The 16,151-nt window shown below is 40.6% G+C and overlaps 1 protein-coding gene across 1 annotated transcript in view; it reads left to right on the forward strand.

Annotated features, from left to right (window-relative positions):
* The window catches only part of Zc2hc1b (zinc finger C2HC-type containing 1B), a 40,279-nt gene that overhangs the window by 605 nt on the left and 23,523 nt on the right, over positions 1–16,151 (forward strand). The window contains exons 2-4 of the mRNA XM_042676316.1: positions 8,113–8,174; positions 10,556–10,675; positions 11,538–11,676. Coding sequence (XP_042532250.1) covers positions 8,113–8,174; positions 10,556–10,675; positions 11,538–11,676 — 321 coding nt within the window. The remainder of the gene's footprint in view (positions 1–8,112; positions 8,175–10,555; positions 10,676–11,537; positions 11,677–16,151) is intronic.

A 16,151-nucleotide genomic window follows, 5' to 3' on the forward strand; every position in this document is an offset into this window, starting at 1 on the left:
ATAGCACCAACCCAGCAAGTGTGAGGACCTGAATACAAACCCTAGTATTACCAAAAACAAATAACAAACCTAGCTGAAGAGCTTCATACTATGAAAGTAAGGTTCTGGAATATGCATTTAAATGCCAGCTTGCAGGAGTGAAGGTTCATTTGGTGGTTTCTGTGAGTATTACAAATGTAAGTCCTAAAAGAACTGGCCACTTAACTTTAGTACCTACCTCTGTTCAAGGGTCTCAAAACCAGAAAGAGTCTTGCAGCCACTGGCTGTTAACTTGGTCCTAGTGCTATTCAGATTCTTCTAGGGTTTAAATCAGCATGTTACACATATTTTACCAATTAAGAGAATGTGACTAAAAGCCACAAGTTTTGATTAAGCGTATCGTGTTTAGGCTGATTTTGCCTCAAGCTTAAAGGTCTTTATTCTAGAGGAAGGAAAAAAATTCATAGTAATTTAAACAAGTTTGCTAATACTTTTATTTTATCCCTTCCTCCCCCAACACGTACATACCAATCCTGAACCCATCTTCCCACACTCAGCCTTTAAGTTGGCTAATATTTTAGTCATCTGTAAACAGTGGATGGGAACTGAACATATAAGCTCCATGGTAAATGGTGGATGTTCTCAGGGATAAGAGGGGCTTTGCCTTTAGGAACTGTTAGCACAGATAACCAGTGAAGCTGTCACTGAGACAAGTACCACTTGTAATGAGTTCCTGGATACTCACTGTTCCCCTGAAGTCTCACTGCAGGGGAAGGCCCTCCTCATATGCTTATGTGTCACCTTCCCCATAAGCTTTCTCCTGTGTGGCATTTAAAAATAGCACACCCAGCGCTGGTAGCCCTCACCTGTGATCCTAGTTACATAGGAGGCTGAGCTCTGAGGGTCATGGTTCAAAGCCAGCCTGGGCAGGCAAGTCCGTGAGACTAATCTCCAATGAACCACCAGGAAATAGTAAGTGGAGCTGTGGCTTAAAGTGGTAGAACACTCGCTTTGAGCAGAAAAGTCCAAGAACAGTGCCCAGGCCCTGAGTTCAAGCCCCACGACTGACAAAGATGAGAGAGAGAGACATACTGCACACGCACCTCCCAGTATTCTGACCTCTATATAACACATTGGCATAGGGAACCATGCTCCAGTCTACCCAGAGCAATCTTGCAGAGTCATTTTGTTCACTGCTTTATCTCCACATCTAAGTCAGTCTCTAGCATATGAATGAATGGGTACATGGAAAAGGCATTTCAAAAAAAGAATTACTTGAGGGACAACAGTACCTACTCACTGGCTTAGCAAGCCAAAAGGCTGACGTGGCTGTGCTGTGGAGGCTGAGATCTGAGGATTGTGGTTCAAAGCCTGCTTGGGTAGACAAATCTAAGATACTCTTAACCAGTAAAAAGCCAGAAGTGATGGGATGCCAGCCTTAAGTAGAGGGGGGAAAAAGTGATCCCAGATAGGGAACAAAGTCATGATTTTACCTACTAAATTTTCAACAAATGTACTTAAACACTGTTTATGATAGATTTTTTTAAACCACCGTGTTAGGTACCTCGGTACACATTGTCATTTTAGCAGTACCAAAGTTCTATCTTTATTTCTGTCTTAACTGCTCGTAGCACTTGTGTGGGTTGTGATGAACTGTATCCGGTACCCCAACCTTCACAGTGATGTCACCAGATCACCTCAGGTGAAGGACAGAACTCTAATCATCTTGTCGCTACTCTTCAAGTTTTTATTGCTTTTATGTTGTTTCCCCATATGTGTTGACAGTGGTTTGTTTTATTAAGCTTGTTTGTTCTACTTAAAGGGCAGGAGGGAAAAAAAAATAAAGGGCAGAAGAAGGTAAAAATTCCAGAGACCTTATATTTTAGTTGTGAAGTTTATGAGGAAATAGATAATGAAATCCTCCCCTGCATAACTGATCAAAACCCATAAAATATATATATAATAAAGCAATAATATATACATAATACAGCAAACATACGATCCCACTATGCAAGGTAAATAGTAGCAGAAGCCACTTCTGAATCTAGATTTAATTTCATTCTCCCTTTTCCCTCAGGAAACTTAGTCATCAATAAACTATCCAGGCTGTTACATGAAACATTTTCTTAGCAAAAAAAGAATATTAGGAAGCTGAAACATATCTTCTGAGGGTGAAGGGAGGTTAAATGCTAGTGAAAGGAGAGGGAAGGAAGGCAAATATAATATTCAATGTTCTTTTGTGAAAATGCACAAAGAAGCAATGAGACTTGAGAAGAAGAAGGTAGGATGGGAGAGACGGGAGAAGAGAAAGTGAAGTGTGACTTATCAAGGTACATTGTGTACAGAAATGGGCACCTTAAAATGAAACCACCTTACATAACTAACTGATGACCATAAAATTACTGCTAAAAACAAACACCTTCCAGGTATCCTTTATCTTCATTCTTGAACAACTGCGGAAGAAGCACAAACTAAGCTCCATGAGCATGGCACCTGCTCCCATTCAGTGAAAGTGTCTTAGGGAAAATGAACGGAACAGGCCCATGGGTGTGACTTCAGCTTCCAGAATTTTACAGGAGCCCCTGTACACAAGTCACCACAATTGGGCCATCCTGGATCCCAATGAAGGGTTGTGTATTCAGTTATATTTTCTGTCTCAAGCTCTCCATGACTTACCTACACAAAGACTCACCTCCACATCTCAATACAGAATCTTCCTGTCCGGTGACATGAGTGTCAGCTCAAGTAGACATCAAAAAGCAATAAGAGGCCACGTCATTGGGATATGGTTGTACAGGGCAAATGTCAGGCAGAATGGGAGCCAGCGTTCCTTGGGTGTACTAGCTCAGATTACAAATGTAGCATTCACTCACTACCTTTGTCCGGGTAGCCACTGGCAACACAGTTTCCAATCACCTCCAGCCCGGACTGGTTCCATTCTGATTCAGGCAAGCAACTGTCATCCTTGGAATGCCCGTCTCTGCAATGTCAAATTGCTTTTTTACTCAAATTTGGTGAATCACATCCCAAACTATTTACAAGTAAGATTTGGGGGGATTTAAACCTTTTGAGAATTTGGATGTCTGACAGTGTATTCTACCCTCTGGATGTATAGTTAAACTGGAGATCAAATTCTAGGTTGTAGTTTGAAACACTTTGTTTCATTTTCCCATTGAACTGTTTGGGAATGAGTTTGTCATTGCTGGTTGGTTCCTCTGAATCCGTGGAATCTGTCTTTATTCTTCTTTCACAGTGATCCTTGTTGTAAATCTACCAAATCAGAGCCCCATATCCTTCTAGAAATGGTTCAAAATTATGTTTATTTTCTTACATTTTCTTTTTTTCCTCTCCAAGTATTATACCTAGACTGGTACTCTTAATTTGCTTATGATTCAGTCTCTTAGTTTTGTCTTCCAAGTTGCTATTCATTTCTCCTGCAAGTTTTTGGGTTTGTTTTTGTTTTTTGCATTTGCAACAACTTTAAGTTTCCTTTAAATTACTTGTTTGTTTTGACTCACATACTTAAAGACACTCTTCAGATACTTGGGAACTCTTCGCTGTTATGATTACATTAGAGGGGAAAAAAAAACAGAATTCTGAGGGGGTGAGTAGCATTAGACTGGGCTTTGTTGTAGGGTCTGGACTGGCTCTTGGAATCTCCCAGTATCTATAGCCTTAGGTTTTTTTTTCTTGTGGAATTGCTAACCTTCCCAAGGAAGTTGCCTTCCTGCCTTGAATGTACAAATCTGGTAGGCAGAATTCTAGAGCAGGAGGAGAGGAAGTCAGGCATCAGTGTTCTCACTCTCACTCTCACTCTCCAAGATAGCAATCACTCAGTTTTTGCATTTGGACAATGTGTGTGCATCTAGTCACATGCATACACAGTCCTCATTACTGGATTTTTATTCGCGAATCTACCTACTTGCTAAAAGAGAGAAAGAATGTCTCCTGCTTTAAAAACAAGTGAGAGAAAATCAACATTTAAGGCCACATAAGGTAGTGGAGGATTATAATTCCAGGACTTAGAAGCAGAAGCCAGGAGGATTATGAGTTCAAGGTCTGGGATATAGTGTGATTCAAGGCAAGTTGGAGCTTTGTAGAGAGGCCCTGTCTCAAAATTCCAAGGGTGAGGGATGTAACTGAATGGAAGCACATTTGCCTAGCATGCTTAATGCCCTGGGTTTGACCCCTCCTTCCCCCGATATAAAAATAAAAATAAAAAAGTCTAATCCAAAATAAAAAACAAAAAGAAATTCTACTTCTTTTCTCTTACACTCTCCATGTTTCTTCTTCTTCTTTTGTGTGTGTGTGTGTGTGTGTGTGTGTGTGTGTGTGTATGTGTGTGTGTGTGTGTGTGTCCAGTCATGGGCCTGAACTCTGGGCCTGGGCGCTGTCCCTCAGCTCTTCAGCCCAAGGCTAGCGCTCTACCACTTGAGCCACAGCACCACTTCCAGATTTTTTTCCTTTTTGCTTATGTGGTGCTGGGGAATTGAACCCAGGGCCTCATGCATGCAAGGCAAGCACTCTACCACTGAGCCACCTTCCCAGCCCTCTCCATGTTTCTTCTAACACTGCTTCATTCTTGATATGCTAAGCAAAACTGTTGTTTACTGCCAGATCATGTTTTCTCATTTGGAAAAATTTTGAACATTATAAAGCAACATTTAAAATTAAAAGCCACCATCATAGTTGACAAAGTATGGTTCTGAATAAAGACGGGAAACATAGAAATAGCTGCTGATAGTATAATTGTAGCTGTTTTTCTATTGAAGGGGGTCTTGTGGGAGTAAAAATCATTCATTTATTCTGTTTTTAAAATTTTAGTCATGCATAATCTTTGTTTAAATAAAGTTTAATGTAGGAAACTAAAAGTGGTAATTCTCACCTCTCTAGTGTACTGTGTGTCTTTCTGGTCTCTACTTTGAAACATCTGAATCAAATGTATCAGCATTTTCTATGTTATTCTCCCACAAATCCTTTTTAATGTCTAGATTCTCACTTATCAGTTGGCAATCTAGTTCTGCAAAGGGCCAAATAGTATAATTCTTTGCTTTTGCAGGTCATAGATTCCCTGCAATGAGGGCAACAATAGAAATTATTTTGGTTTTTTCCTTAGTATGTCTGCGATTGTGTACCCAGGAAACTTATAAAACCATGCAGACCCAGATTTGGGGCATAGGTCCCAGTTTACTGACTCCTATATATCATTTTCAAATGTCTTATTTTGATATAATTTAAGTCTCACTAGTAGGTACAGAATAGCACAGAGAGATTCCATGCACACTTTACCCAGGATCCCCCTCCAAGTTACACTTTAAGTTTGGCACATCACCAAAATGAGGCTATGACGTGGGTACAATGCATGTCATGGCTCAGCGCCATTTTACAACATGCAAACCACTCTGGTGATGAAGATACAGATCTAGCACATCACACATATTGCTTTCTTTCCACCCTGTATAGACCCAACCTTCTTCCTCCCCACAAAACACTCCTACCCCTTGACTATCTAATGGTTTTATCACAAATGTTCTTATTTGAGAGTAGTATACCAAAGGAATCATTCAGGGTATGCTTTTTGAAATTAGTTTTGTTTTTCCACTCAGGATGGAAATTCATACATCAATCGTGTCCCTTTCTTTTGCGGAGTAGTATACCATGGCTGGTTTAGCCATTCCCCTATTGCAGGTCTTTCCAGGGGTCGGCTTTATGGCTGAAATAACCTCATCTTCCGTGTGATTCAGCATACAATCACAGATAATTCAGCCCACCTTCATCACCATGTTTTATTCAGCTTGCTGGGGGCAAGCATCCGCTTCATTATAAACAAGCTTCCAAATTGAACATGGTTTAGAATGCAGTGGTCCATTTATATCCAAGGTTTGAGTTGAGTCATATCTATTATTCTTCTAAACTTCTTGAACTTGTTAAAAACTCACTGATTTAAACCAGAGCACTGATGGATCCTCTTGAGACTTCCACAGGCTGGGCAGGTAAGATCCCTGGTTACAGTCCTGACTGTCTTCATTGTCTTGATGCTTGCAAAGACAGACTCAGGCCTGAATCTCAGTGTCACCATTTACTACCTGCGGCCTAGAGAAATCACCTAACCTTGAGCCTCCATTTTCTCATTTGTTCAAGTCCTTCCAGCTCTTCCTCACAGTGTTATTGTGAGAAGCACGTGAGATAACACAGGAAAGGCATTTAGGAGGCAGAAGACAACACAGAAATATGTTTTATGAAAAGGGATTATCCCTCAGGTTTTTGGGAAAAAAAAAAGCAGTTTTCTAATCAGGATGAGTCTACTTAATGAACAAATAGCCTCTAGGTGGTTGAGGTTTTACAAAACAACAACTACAGATCTCAGAGCCAGCTTTATAGAGCCTGAACGCCCAATGGACAGGAGGGAAGGGCTCTGCTTTGTGCGGAGATGGATGACCTGTGTTGAAAGTACAATCCCAATTAACAGACGTGAGAAGAAATTATTTAAATCAACGACATCTGCAGCAGGCTACCCATCTGCTTCCCGTTAGCCAGACCTTCCTCTCGCAGCTTGTCTTCCCCTGGTTTCCATGACCCTGCTCTCCCCTGCTTCTCCTGGCTTATCACCATCATTTTCTTGGCCCTTCACTGTAAGTTTCCCTAAGGAGCTTCTCTGTACTGCTCTTTCCATGACTTCTTCCCTGGCAGTATCATGCTTTACTTCATTCCTCAAAGCCTGCATCTGTGTCCCTGACCTCCCTCATTTCCATCCTGCTGACTGCACAGCTCCATTTCAACTCAGTATTTCCAAGGCTGAGATCATTTTTCTTCTTAAGATGGCCTTTCTTTTCAAACTCCCTATTTCTATCCACAGCCCCATCGTCTTCTCTGGCCTTCTCTATGAACTTAGTATGGTCCTTGAGAGTTGTATTTGGTTTGGGTTTTTTTTTTTTCCCTCTGTCTGAACCCAGCCAGCTCCCCACAAGAGTAGGCCTTTGGTGAATTCTTTGATCCCAAGTCTCCTGTTTCCTCTTTCCTTCTCATTTCAGTCTGCCTCGGGCTGCCGTCTCCCCTACTTTGGTTGTGTAAGTAGTCCCCAACTCTGCGTAGTTCTTCCCTTGAAGAACTCAGTGTCCTGATAGCTGCTCCTGCTTGTGGAATAATGCCCAGCTTATTCTTCTCATATGAATCTCCATGCTCAGATCTGAAATTTCTCGAAAATCATTTTCATACTCAATCTACAGGAACTAAAAAGAAATGACCTAAGGTGAAATCATTAGACATCCACAATGTTTTGCATTTCTCTGGATACTTTTCTAACTTAAAGTAACTTACCTTCCTATTTTCTCTCCTTTGTCTGTGCTGGACCCATGTACGGTTTCTCTCAATAGAATTGTATATGGCAGACACTTGATTAAATGTATGGTTGGGTCTTATGGTAGAGACTCAATTCTTGTTTGGCCTTTTTTTCCCCCCTCTTGTTGCAGGTACTGGGGCTTGAACTCAGGGCTTCTCACTCTTACTTGACTTTTTCACTCAAGGCTGGTGCCTCTACCACTTGAGCCATAATTCCACTTCCAGATTTTTGCTAGTTAATTGGAGATAAGAGTCTCATGGACTTTCCTCCTTTGGCTGGCTTTGAACCTTGATTCTCAGATCTTAGCCCCTCCTGAGTAGCTAGGATTACAGGCACGAGCCACCAGCTCCCAGCTTTGTTTGGCATCTATCTTTAACCAGTGTTTATTGGGCACCTTTCTGTGGGCTGGATCCTTTGAGTCACCGAAGTATAGTACAGACAGCCTCAAAGCAATCTCAAAGGGGATACCCATTGGATCGTTCATTGCTAATATTACCATGTGAACTCGGTGCTTTCGTCTAAAACATAGTCGTCAGGCACTGCAGTTAAGAACATATTAAGTACTAAATCACGTAATTACACTCTGGCCGCCTGAAGGCTGTGACATTTACTCGTTTGGGGAGGCAAAAGGAAACAGGTGAGAGTGTGTACATAGGATCTTCCCAGGAGGAGGGAGCCATCCATGGTGGGGACGGAAGGCTGCGAGGCTCGTTGAGGTCACCTCCAGTCCATCGAGTGTTCTGGGCCAGGCAATTCCATGAAACTAACATAATGTGCTCTTGACTCTCACGCAGATGGACATCAGGAGTTATTTCCCTGTGAAGTCTGTGGAAGATGCTTCGCAGCAGATGTCCTGGTAAACATAAAGACATTTTGTAGATGTGTTTCATTGGAGTTAAATGAACTGTCAAGTCAGTGAGGAGGCGGTGGTGCCAAGATTAAAGACAGATGTGGAGGGGAGGGGGGGAGCATGGGAAGAAGCGAAGCACACAGCCTGGCTGCCAGGCCTGGAGCGCACGGAGGCAGATCGATGCCACCATGTTCTGAAAAGTGACCCTGTTCCACAGGACCCTCCTGAAAGCTGGCCAGATGGAAGGGGCTTGGCACATTCCATTATCCCTTGAGAAATTTTGGCTCTTCCGCCTTTTCTTTAAGCATCAAAAATTCAAATTTCAAGGCCAAAACACCAGGGAAATTAGCTAGTCAAGAAGAATGAGCATTGAATTTCAGGCATCTGGAAACTTGGCTTTTAGCTGCAAATTTGTCACTAATTCTGACAAGTCCTTTAACCTCCTGTTTTCGACTTTGCCACGTATACAGAATCCTCCGATTTGAGGGGTTTTATACCATTTGAACAAAATAATATATGAATGCAAGGCTTGTTCTGAAATCGAATTGTTATCTGCATTCAAACTGTCTATTGTGTCCCGTTGGTAGCTTTAAAGCTGACTAACAGCTTGATTCACTTCGCACGCAGGGGCTCAGATGGAGGGTAGACTCTGGTATTGTAAAGAGATTCCCTCCCAAAAAGATGATTTTTTGTGAAAAAGAAATTTCTAAAGCGGCCATGCAACCCACACCCAGGACATTTAGATGAGAACGATTTAAACTGAATGTACAGGGTCAGGACTCTAAAAAGCCAGAGTACCTTTGAGCGCTGTAAGTGACGTTGTAGTTTTCACTTTCCTGGGAACTTTTCAAATATCTTTTTCTAAGTTACAAAACAGGGAGCTATAATAGAAACCTATAATTCCCAAGCCTGCACAGGCTGATGGCTGAAACTGCACCTCGCAAGAGTAGGTTTGAGACCAAGGATGGGTATCCAAAGAGGGCTCACTAAATGTCAAGTATGTTTTGGATGCGCTTGTGTTTCACTCTCTCAGCCTATCTCTAGGCTACAGTGCATACTTGATCAAGTGATCTGATACCTCTGTCCTTTGCTGTTACAAGTGGCAGCTTGCTCTGAGTCAGGTGTAGTGATTTTTTTAGAGCCCACTTTCTGTCGGGCCTGGACAAAGCAACTTTGCAAATGGTAGCTGGCATGTGGTGACATGTCCAGTGAGGAAGAGGGCAAAAAGGTTGATGGGATCCCTCAGAGGCACTGGGAACAGACTTCCTGAGCATGGTATACAAGCAGGACTCTGTGGGTGGGGTCTCCAGGTTTTGTGCCAGCAATGCAGAAAATGTAAAAGGACTTCTGGTTCAAGTAAAGAACATTGTGGCTAATTTTTAGAGTTTATTATCTAAAACCAAATTTGAAGTAAATCTCTTTAAGAGGTTATATCACCAGTCAGTCAGCTTTTCTATCAGTAACCGAAAATTCTTGAGATAGAATCACCTCACAAAGAGAAAAAAATGCTGGGTGCTGGTGGCTCACGCCTATAATCCCAGCTACCCAGAAAGCTGAAATCTAAAGATCGTGGTTCAAAGCCAGCCTGGGCAGGAAAGTCCATGAGACTCTTATCTCCAATTAACCACCAGAAAACAAAGTGGTGCTGTGGCTCAAAGTGGTAGAATGCTAGCCTTGAGCAAAAAGAGCTCAGAGACAGTGCCTAGGCCCCAAGTTCAAGCCATAGGAGAGAGAAAGAGAAGATGGAGAGAGAAAGAGGATTGTTTCGGTCCACTGTTTTAGAGATTCCAGTCCCAAGTCAGTTGGCCCAATTTGGCCCAATTGCTTTTAGCTGTGGTGAGGCAGAAGCTCAAGGTAGCAAAATCACAACAGAGCAAAAACTCAACTTCTAGCTAGAAAGCAAAAGAAAGTGAGGAGGAAGACCCTGGAGTGCCACAACCACCCGAGGGACACTCCGCGAGGATCTAAACCCTCCTATGCAGCCTCCTCTCTTTGATTCTGTAAACCAGAATGGCCTTGAACTCATGAGCCTCTTCCCTCTGTTTCCCTAGTGCTGGAATTATTGCTATGTTCCACCACCTGCTTAGACTTCATCTCTTAAACATTCCATAACTTCCCAGTAGCCACCTAAAGACCAAGTTTTTAACACATGGGCCTTGAGGCAAAAAGAGGGCTTTCATTGTCTATGTCCAAACACAGTATCTAGTTATATATAATATGGTTGTTGTGGTTAAGTCAGAAAGATTTGCTCATTGTGGCCTGAGAGAGGACTAAGCTCCAAAGACACAAACTAGTCACTGTAAGGAAGGTGGTCTAAGTGCATGTAGGTGCTGAAAACTTAGTGATTATGCATGTTCAAATTCCATTCCCTACCTTTCCTTGTCTAGGCAAGACATGGACCAATATGTAGAAAAGTCTTCAACAAAAAGCGTACACCTTTCAATTCCTTGAAGCAAAGATTACAGGGCACTGACATTCCTACTGTGAAAAAGGCTCCTCAATCCAAGGTACTGTTACCTTCTTTATTGTTTGTCATTCTAGAAAGAGTACTTCATAAACCCACAGCTGGGCTCTTTGGTTTCCTTTTAGGGGTTTGTAAGTGTGTGCGTACGTGCGTGCACGTGTGTGTGTGTGTGTCTGTGTGTATGTCTGTGTGTCTGTGTGTCTATGTGTTCCAGGACTCTGTGGCTTTAAATCAGGACCTGTGCACTATCCTTTAGCTTTTTTTGTTGTTGTTAGCTCTCTGCTTCTTGAATCACAGCTCCAAGGAATGCTTTTTGGTGTTTCATTGGAGATGAGAATCCCATAGAATTGTACTGCTTGAGCTGGATTTGAACCACATTCCTCCAATCTCAGCCTTCTGAGGAGCTAGGATTATAGGCATGAGCCGCTGATGCTTGGCGCTGGTTTCATTTGCAATGTTATTTAACTGTAATGTTATTTAACTGTAATGTTATTTAATTATCATCTGCCTTTATTGTTTGCTGTATGCTCTTGCTTACTTAGACTTCCAAATCCACTTCACTTTCCAGATGTGGCAAAAAGAATCTTGTTTGTATTTTCATTAGAGTGGCTTTAAATCTAGCAATTAGGAAGAAAGTTGCTTTTAATCTTGCGTCTGCCTTCCTTAAAGCTTTGTTTTTGCTTTTCCTGATTTGTATTTCTTTTCCCTCATTCTTGTGACTTGCAGATTTTATTACTGTAGTTTCCAAACTCCTTCAAAAATTTCTTTTGGAAAGTATTCTCATTTCTCTTCAACTTTCACAGTCCAATTTCTTACAAATTCAAATTGCAGCTCTTTAAAAAACATAATGGCAATCAAGAAGTACCTAATATAAGGTAATCACTGGTGGTTTAATTTCTTAACAGTCTCAACCTGTAAAGAAATCTAACTGGAGACAACAGCATGAGGACTTCATCAATGCAATTCAATCAGCCAAGCAGTGCATGCTAGCCATTAAGAAAGGTCAGCCTCTTCCACCTCCACCGGCCCCAACCATCAACCCAGGTTTGTGGACACTTTTTGGTTTACTTCTGAGGGTACGGTTGACTATGGGACAAATTATCATGCCTTCTACATACCCTAAAGTTGGCAGGAAAAATTACCTAGAAGGAATTTTTTTTAAATCAATTAGATGAGTAATCCTATATCTATGTACATTATACATATAAATACATATATATGTAATATATGTTATCCTTTTAGTCAATGCTGATTTCAATAAAGATTCTGTATTTCCTCCTATTTCAAATGAGATACAGTCTTTATTCATGGTGTCATTATATAACTCCAGAGACATCATTTACACCTTGGCTAAGGAGCCAGGAACCCATACAGAGCAATCTAAGCAGTTCTGTAATAGTTTCACAAGGTTAACAATCCACAGCTCATTTTCTTAAGGTGATATTCTTTCCTAGTTCACCATTTTATCCCTTTGAAATTGCACAAATAACCCATCAATTTTTTTTTCACTTCAAACATTTTATTTTGAAGAACTTCAAATCTAAAGAAAAGGAGTGGTTAACAATGAACATCCAGATGGTTTCTTGTAACATCTGACCATCATTGATGTTGCTGCCTCTTTCTCTCCCTCCTCCTCCCACCCCACCTCCGCCCCCGCCCAATCTCAGTCTCTGACAGAACCATTCAAAGTGGAGTTTCAAGTGGAGCTGTGGCTCAAGTGGAAGAATACCAGCCTTGAGTGAAAAAGCTGTGAGGCCTAGGAATTAGGAAGACCCAGGCCCTAGTTCCAGTCCTAGTAGCAGCACCAAAAAAAAAAAAAATCCTAAAGTTCAGTTTCAAATATCAGCCATACTTCATCTTTAATGACTTCAGAATTTATCCCTTAAGTACATTCTCCCGCATCACCACAACGCTATGATTACACTTAGAATATAGACTTCTATTTTCCCTGGCTAGCCTAAAAATGTCTTTCAAAGTTCTTTCCTTTCCCTCCCCTCTCCTAGACCACAGTCCAGAACCCAAAGTTTCAATGCAGCCTTCTGTTGTCTCCACCGCTACCAGGCTATTTATGTTGTAAAATGCTTCACTTCTCGCATTCCCACTGCTTATTTAGTCATGTCGATGTTTAATTTGCTTCTCTATCCTGTCTTTCTGTAAAGTAGAAGTTAGGGCTAGAGGCTTAATTAGATTAATGTTAATCCTTTTCAAATATATGATTTGCAAATATTTTCTCCTAACCTGTGTACTGTCTTTTGATTCTCATTGTGCCTTCAATTCAAATGCAAACCTTTTAAATTTGGGTCCATTCCTTTGGTATCATAGCTAAAAATCATTGCTAAATCTAATGCCAGGATACTCTTCTTTGGCTCCATAGTTTTAGCTATTTTCTCTAAGTCTTGAATCTACTTGGATTAATTTTTGTAGGTGCTATAAGGTAAGACTTCAATCATTCTTTTGCAGATAAATAATGTTTTTTTTTCTTCACCGACATTTTCTTAAGCCAGTCTTGACACTCTTATTTAAAAAGTCAGTTGGAGCCAGATGCTGGTGGCTTGTACCTGTAATCCTATTCAGGAGGCCAAGAGCTGAAGATCATGGTTCAAAGCCAGTTCAAAGCAGGAATGTCTGTGAGATTCTTATCTCTAACCACCAGAGAAGCCAAGAGTGGTGCTGTGGCTCAAGTGGTAGGATACTAGACTTGAGCAAAAAAGCTTAGAGACAATGCTCATGCCCTAAGTTCAAACCCCAGGACTGGCAAAAATAACTCAGTTGAGGGACTGGAGAGTTAAGTGTCCTAGCACCAACTGAATAAGCAACTTGAGCAAGCATGAAGCCCTGAGTTCAAATCTCAGCAACAAAATAAAAGTCAGTTGAGGGTGGGCACAATGACTCATGCCTATTATCCTGGCAACTCAGGAAGGAGAGATCAGGAGGATCACAGTTTCAGGTCAATCCAGACCAAAAGTTGGAGAGACTCTCCCATTGCAACCAAGATAGACTGGGGGTTACAGAAGAACCAAAGATATTGAGGTATAGCTAATAAGACATTAAATGGGGGGGGGGGGAATCAATCCAAAAGAGAAGACGGGGCGGGGGCGGGGGAACAAGGGGAGATGAAAGGGAGAAAAGGTCAGAGAGTGGATGGGATGAAGATGGTATCTGGAAGCAGTTATTTGAGAAGCTGCCTGTGAATCACACTGGAGATAACAGAGAGAGATTGGTAAACTGAGTAATAAAAGCCAACTATATGTTTTTTTCACAAGATATACTCTTTAAAAACATGCGAAAAGCATGGGGAAAGATAGGTAAATATGTAAACAATAGTCATACAGTTCAAGTACTGTTCTGAGATTGGGCAAAGTATACCTCAGTGTATTCACAGAGATATTGATTCCAAAGCTATCTTCATCAAGAAGACTCATCAGGTCTTAATGTTTGTGCGCACAGTAATAGAATATCAAAGAACAAAAAGTAAAGCTAACAAAACAGGATAGAGAGGTAGATGGATGCATAGTTAAAAATCTGCACAGGATGAACCATTGTAACAATGATACTCACAAGACACTATGCTGGAAATGAACTTTACAACTTTGCAGGGGTGGGCAGTAGGGGAAGTAGGGAAGGGATAGTGGGAGAACAATAAAGGAGAGGGTAACAATGGCCGACAGGAAATGTACTCATTACCCTATTGATGCAACTGTAACCTCTGTGTACAGCATCTTTACAAGAAAATAAAATTTAAAAAAAATCTAGAGATTCTATCATTCCTGCTTTAGTAATTGATAGAGATTCTATCATTCCTGCTTTAGTAATTGATAGAATGCACAGCAAGAAAATCAGTGAAAATATAGGAAAATTGAGTAGCAGCAGCAACTGCTTCTGCCTCATTGAAATCGAGAGCTATAATAGTACACAGAGCAACAATAGCAGAAAACATGCTTCTAAGGTCCCATGGTAGCTGGGAAAGGTGACGCATTCACAAAGCAGGTCTAATTTTCAATTAACTTCCGAGGACTGTGAGCGTACAGAATATGTTCTCTGGCCCCAATAAGATTACATTAAAAATGATAGGGAAAAAAATATATGAACATTTTCCCTGAGTTTAAAAACAATGAGGCATTCCGGAACAAACCATGAATTCTAAGAGGAAACTCACGTGATAAATTAGAAAATATTTTTAACTGAATGATAATGAAAACCTTTCCTGAAGAGGAAAATTAACATCTGAAATATCTGTATTGGGAAAAGAAAAGCTTAAATCAATCACCTTAAACTTTCTCCTTAAGAAGTTAGAAAGGGGGCTGGGGAGGTGGCTCAGTGGTAGAGTACTTACCTTGCATGCCTGAGGCCCTGGGTTCGATTCCTCAGCACCACATAAGCAAAAAAAAAAAAAAAAGAAAGAAAAGAAAAAAGCCGGAAGTGATGCTGTGGCTCAAGTGGTAGAGCACTAGCCTTGAGCTGAAGAGCTGAGGGACAGCGCCCAGGCCCAGAGTTCAGGCCCCACAACCAGACCCAAAATAAATAAATAAAAGGGGTGAGGTAAAAAAAAAAAAAAAGAAGTTAGAAAGGGAACAAATTAAGTCTAAATCAAACAGAAGGAAGATAATATAATTCATCATATATCAATTTTTTTAAAAAAAGATTATTTCAAAAGAGGAAATGCCTTTCACAAAGTGCAACAACATGCATATTTAAAACACAAGGAAGAAAACCCTCAATAAAGTAGAAATAAAATAAAAGATGTAAACTGTAGAAAAATCTATTATTTATATGACACAATGGTAAACACTTTTTCTCATTAGGATCAGGAAAAAAAGTGAGACGTCTGTTCACCTGTTTTGACATTGAACACTATTAGAGACAATCCTTAGTACAAAAGGACAAAAAAACAAGGAGCAATACGTATAAATTTAGAGCAATTTGGCATAATGTTTAGAGACACCAAATTGCAAATCTAATTTTATTCACACACAACATGACCATGGAGTAAACAGAGAAAAAAATCCTGGGCAACTATAAAAAAGCTATTGGAAGGGAAGTGAATTCAATAAGGTGTCAGAATAGGAGAACAACTTTAAAATGAAATTTAGAATGCCATTTATAATAACTTAAAAACATTAAATTCTTAGAGATATATTTAATAAGGCATGCAGAGGTCTGATAAAATGAAAAGCACAGAACATTCCTTCAAGGAATTAAAGAGGACCAAAAGAAACCGTTTATGGGACTTAATATTGTGTTGTGATGTCAGTTCTGCTCAATTTGATCTGTGGATTCAACTTCATAACTATAGAAATACCTGCAAGTTTTCTTTGCCAACTGGGAGTTGGTCAGCTAGTTCTAAATATACCCAGAAATGGAAAGTTTCTGGAAGAGTCACGATTGCTCTAGAAAATAAAGCACAAACAGAATCTTTACACTTTACAGTAATCATGCAATTTAGTACTGGCATATCAAATGACCAGAAAATAAAATCTAGGTACAGACACCCCTCCCTAGTCTATGTACAACTGGTTTAT

Source organism: Dipodomys spectabilis, unplaced genomic scaffold (assembly GCF_019054845.1).
Source record: "Dipodomys spectabilis isolate Male_0828 unplaced genomic scaffold, ASM1905484v1 ptg000001l, whole genome shotgun sequence".
NCBI classification, from domain to species: Eukaryota; Metazoa; Chordata; class Mammalia; order Rodentia; family Heteromyidae; genus Dipodomys; species Dipodomys spectabilis.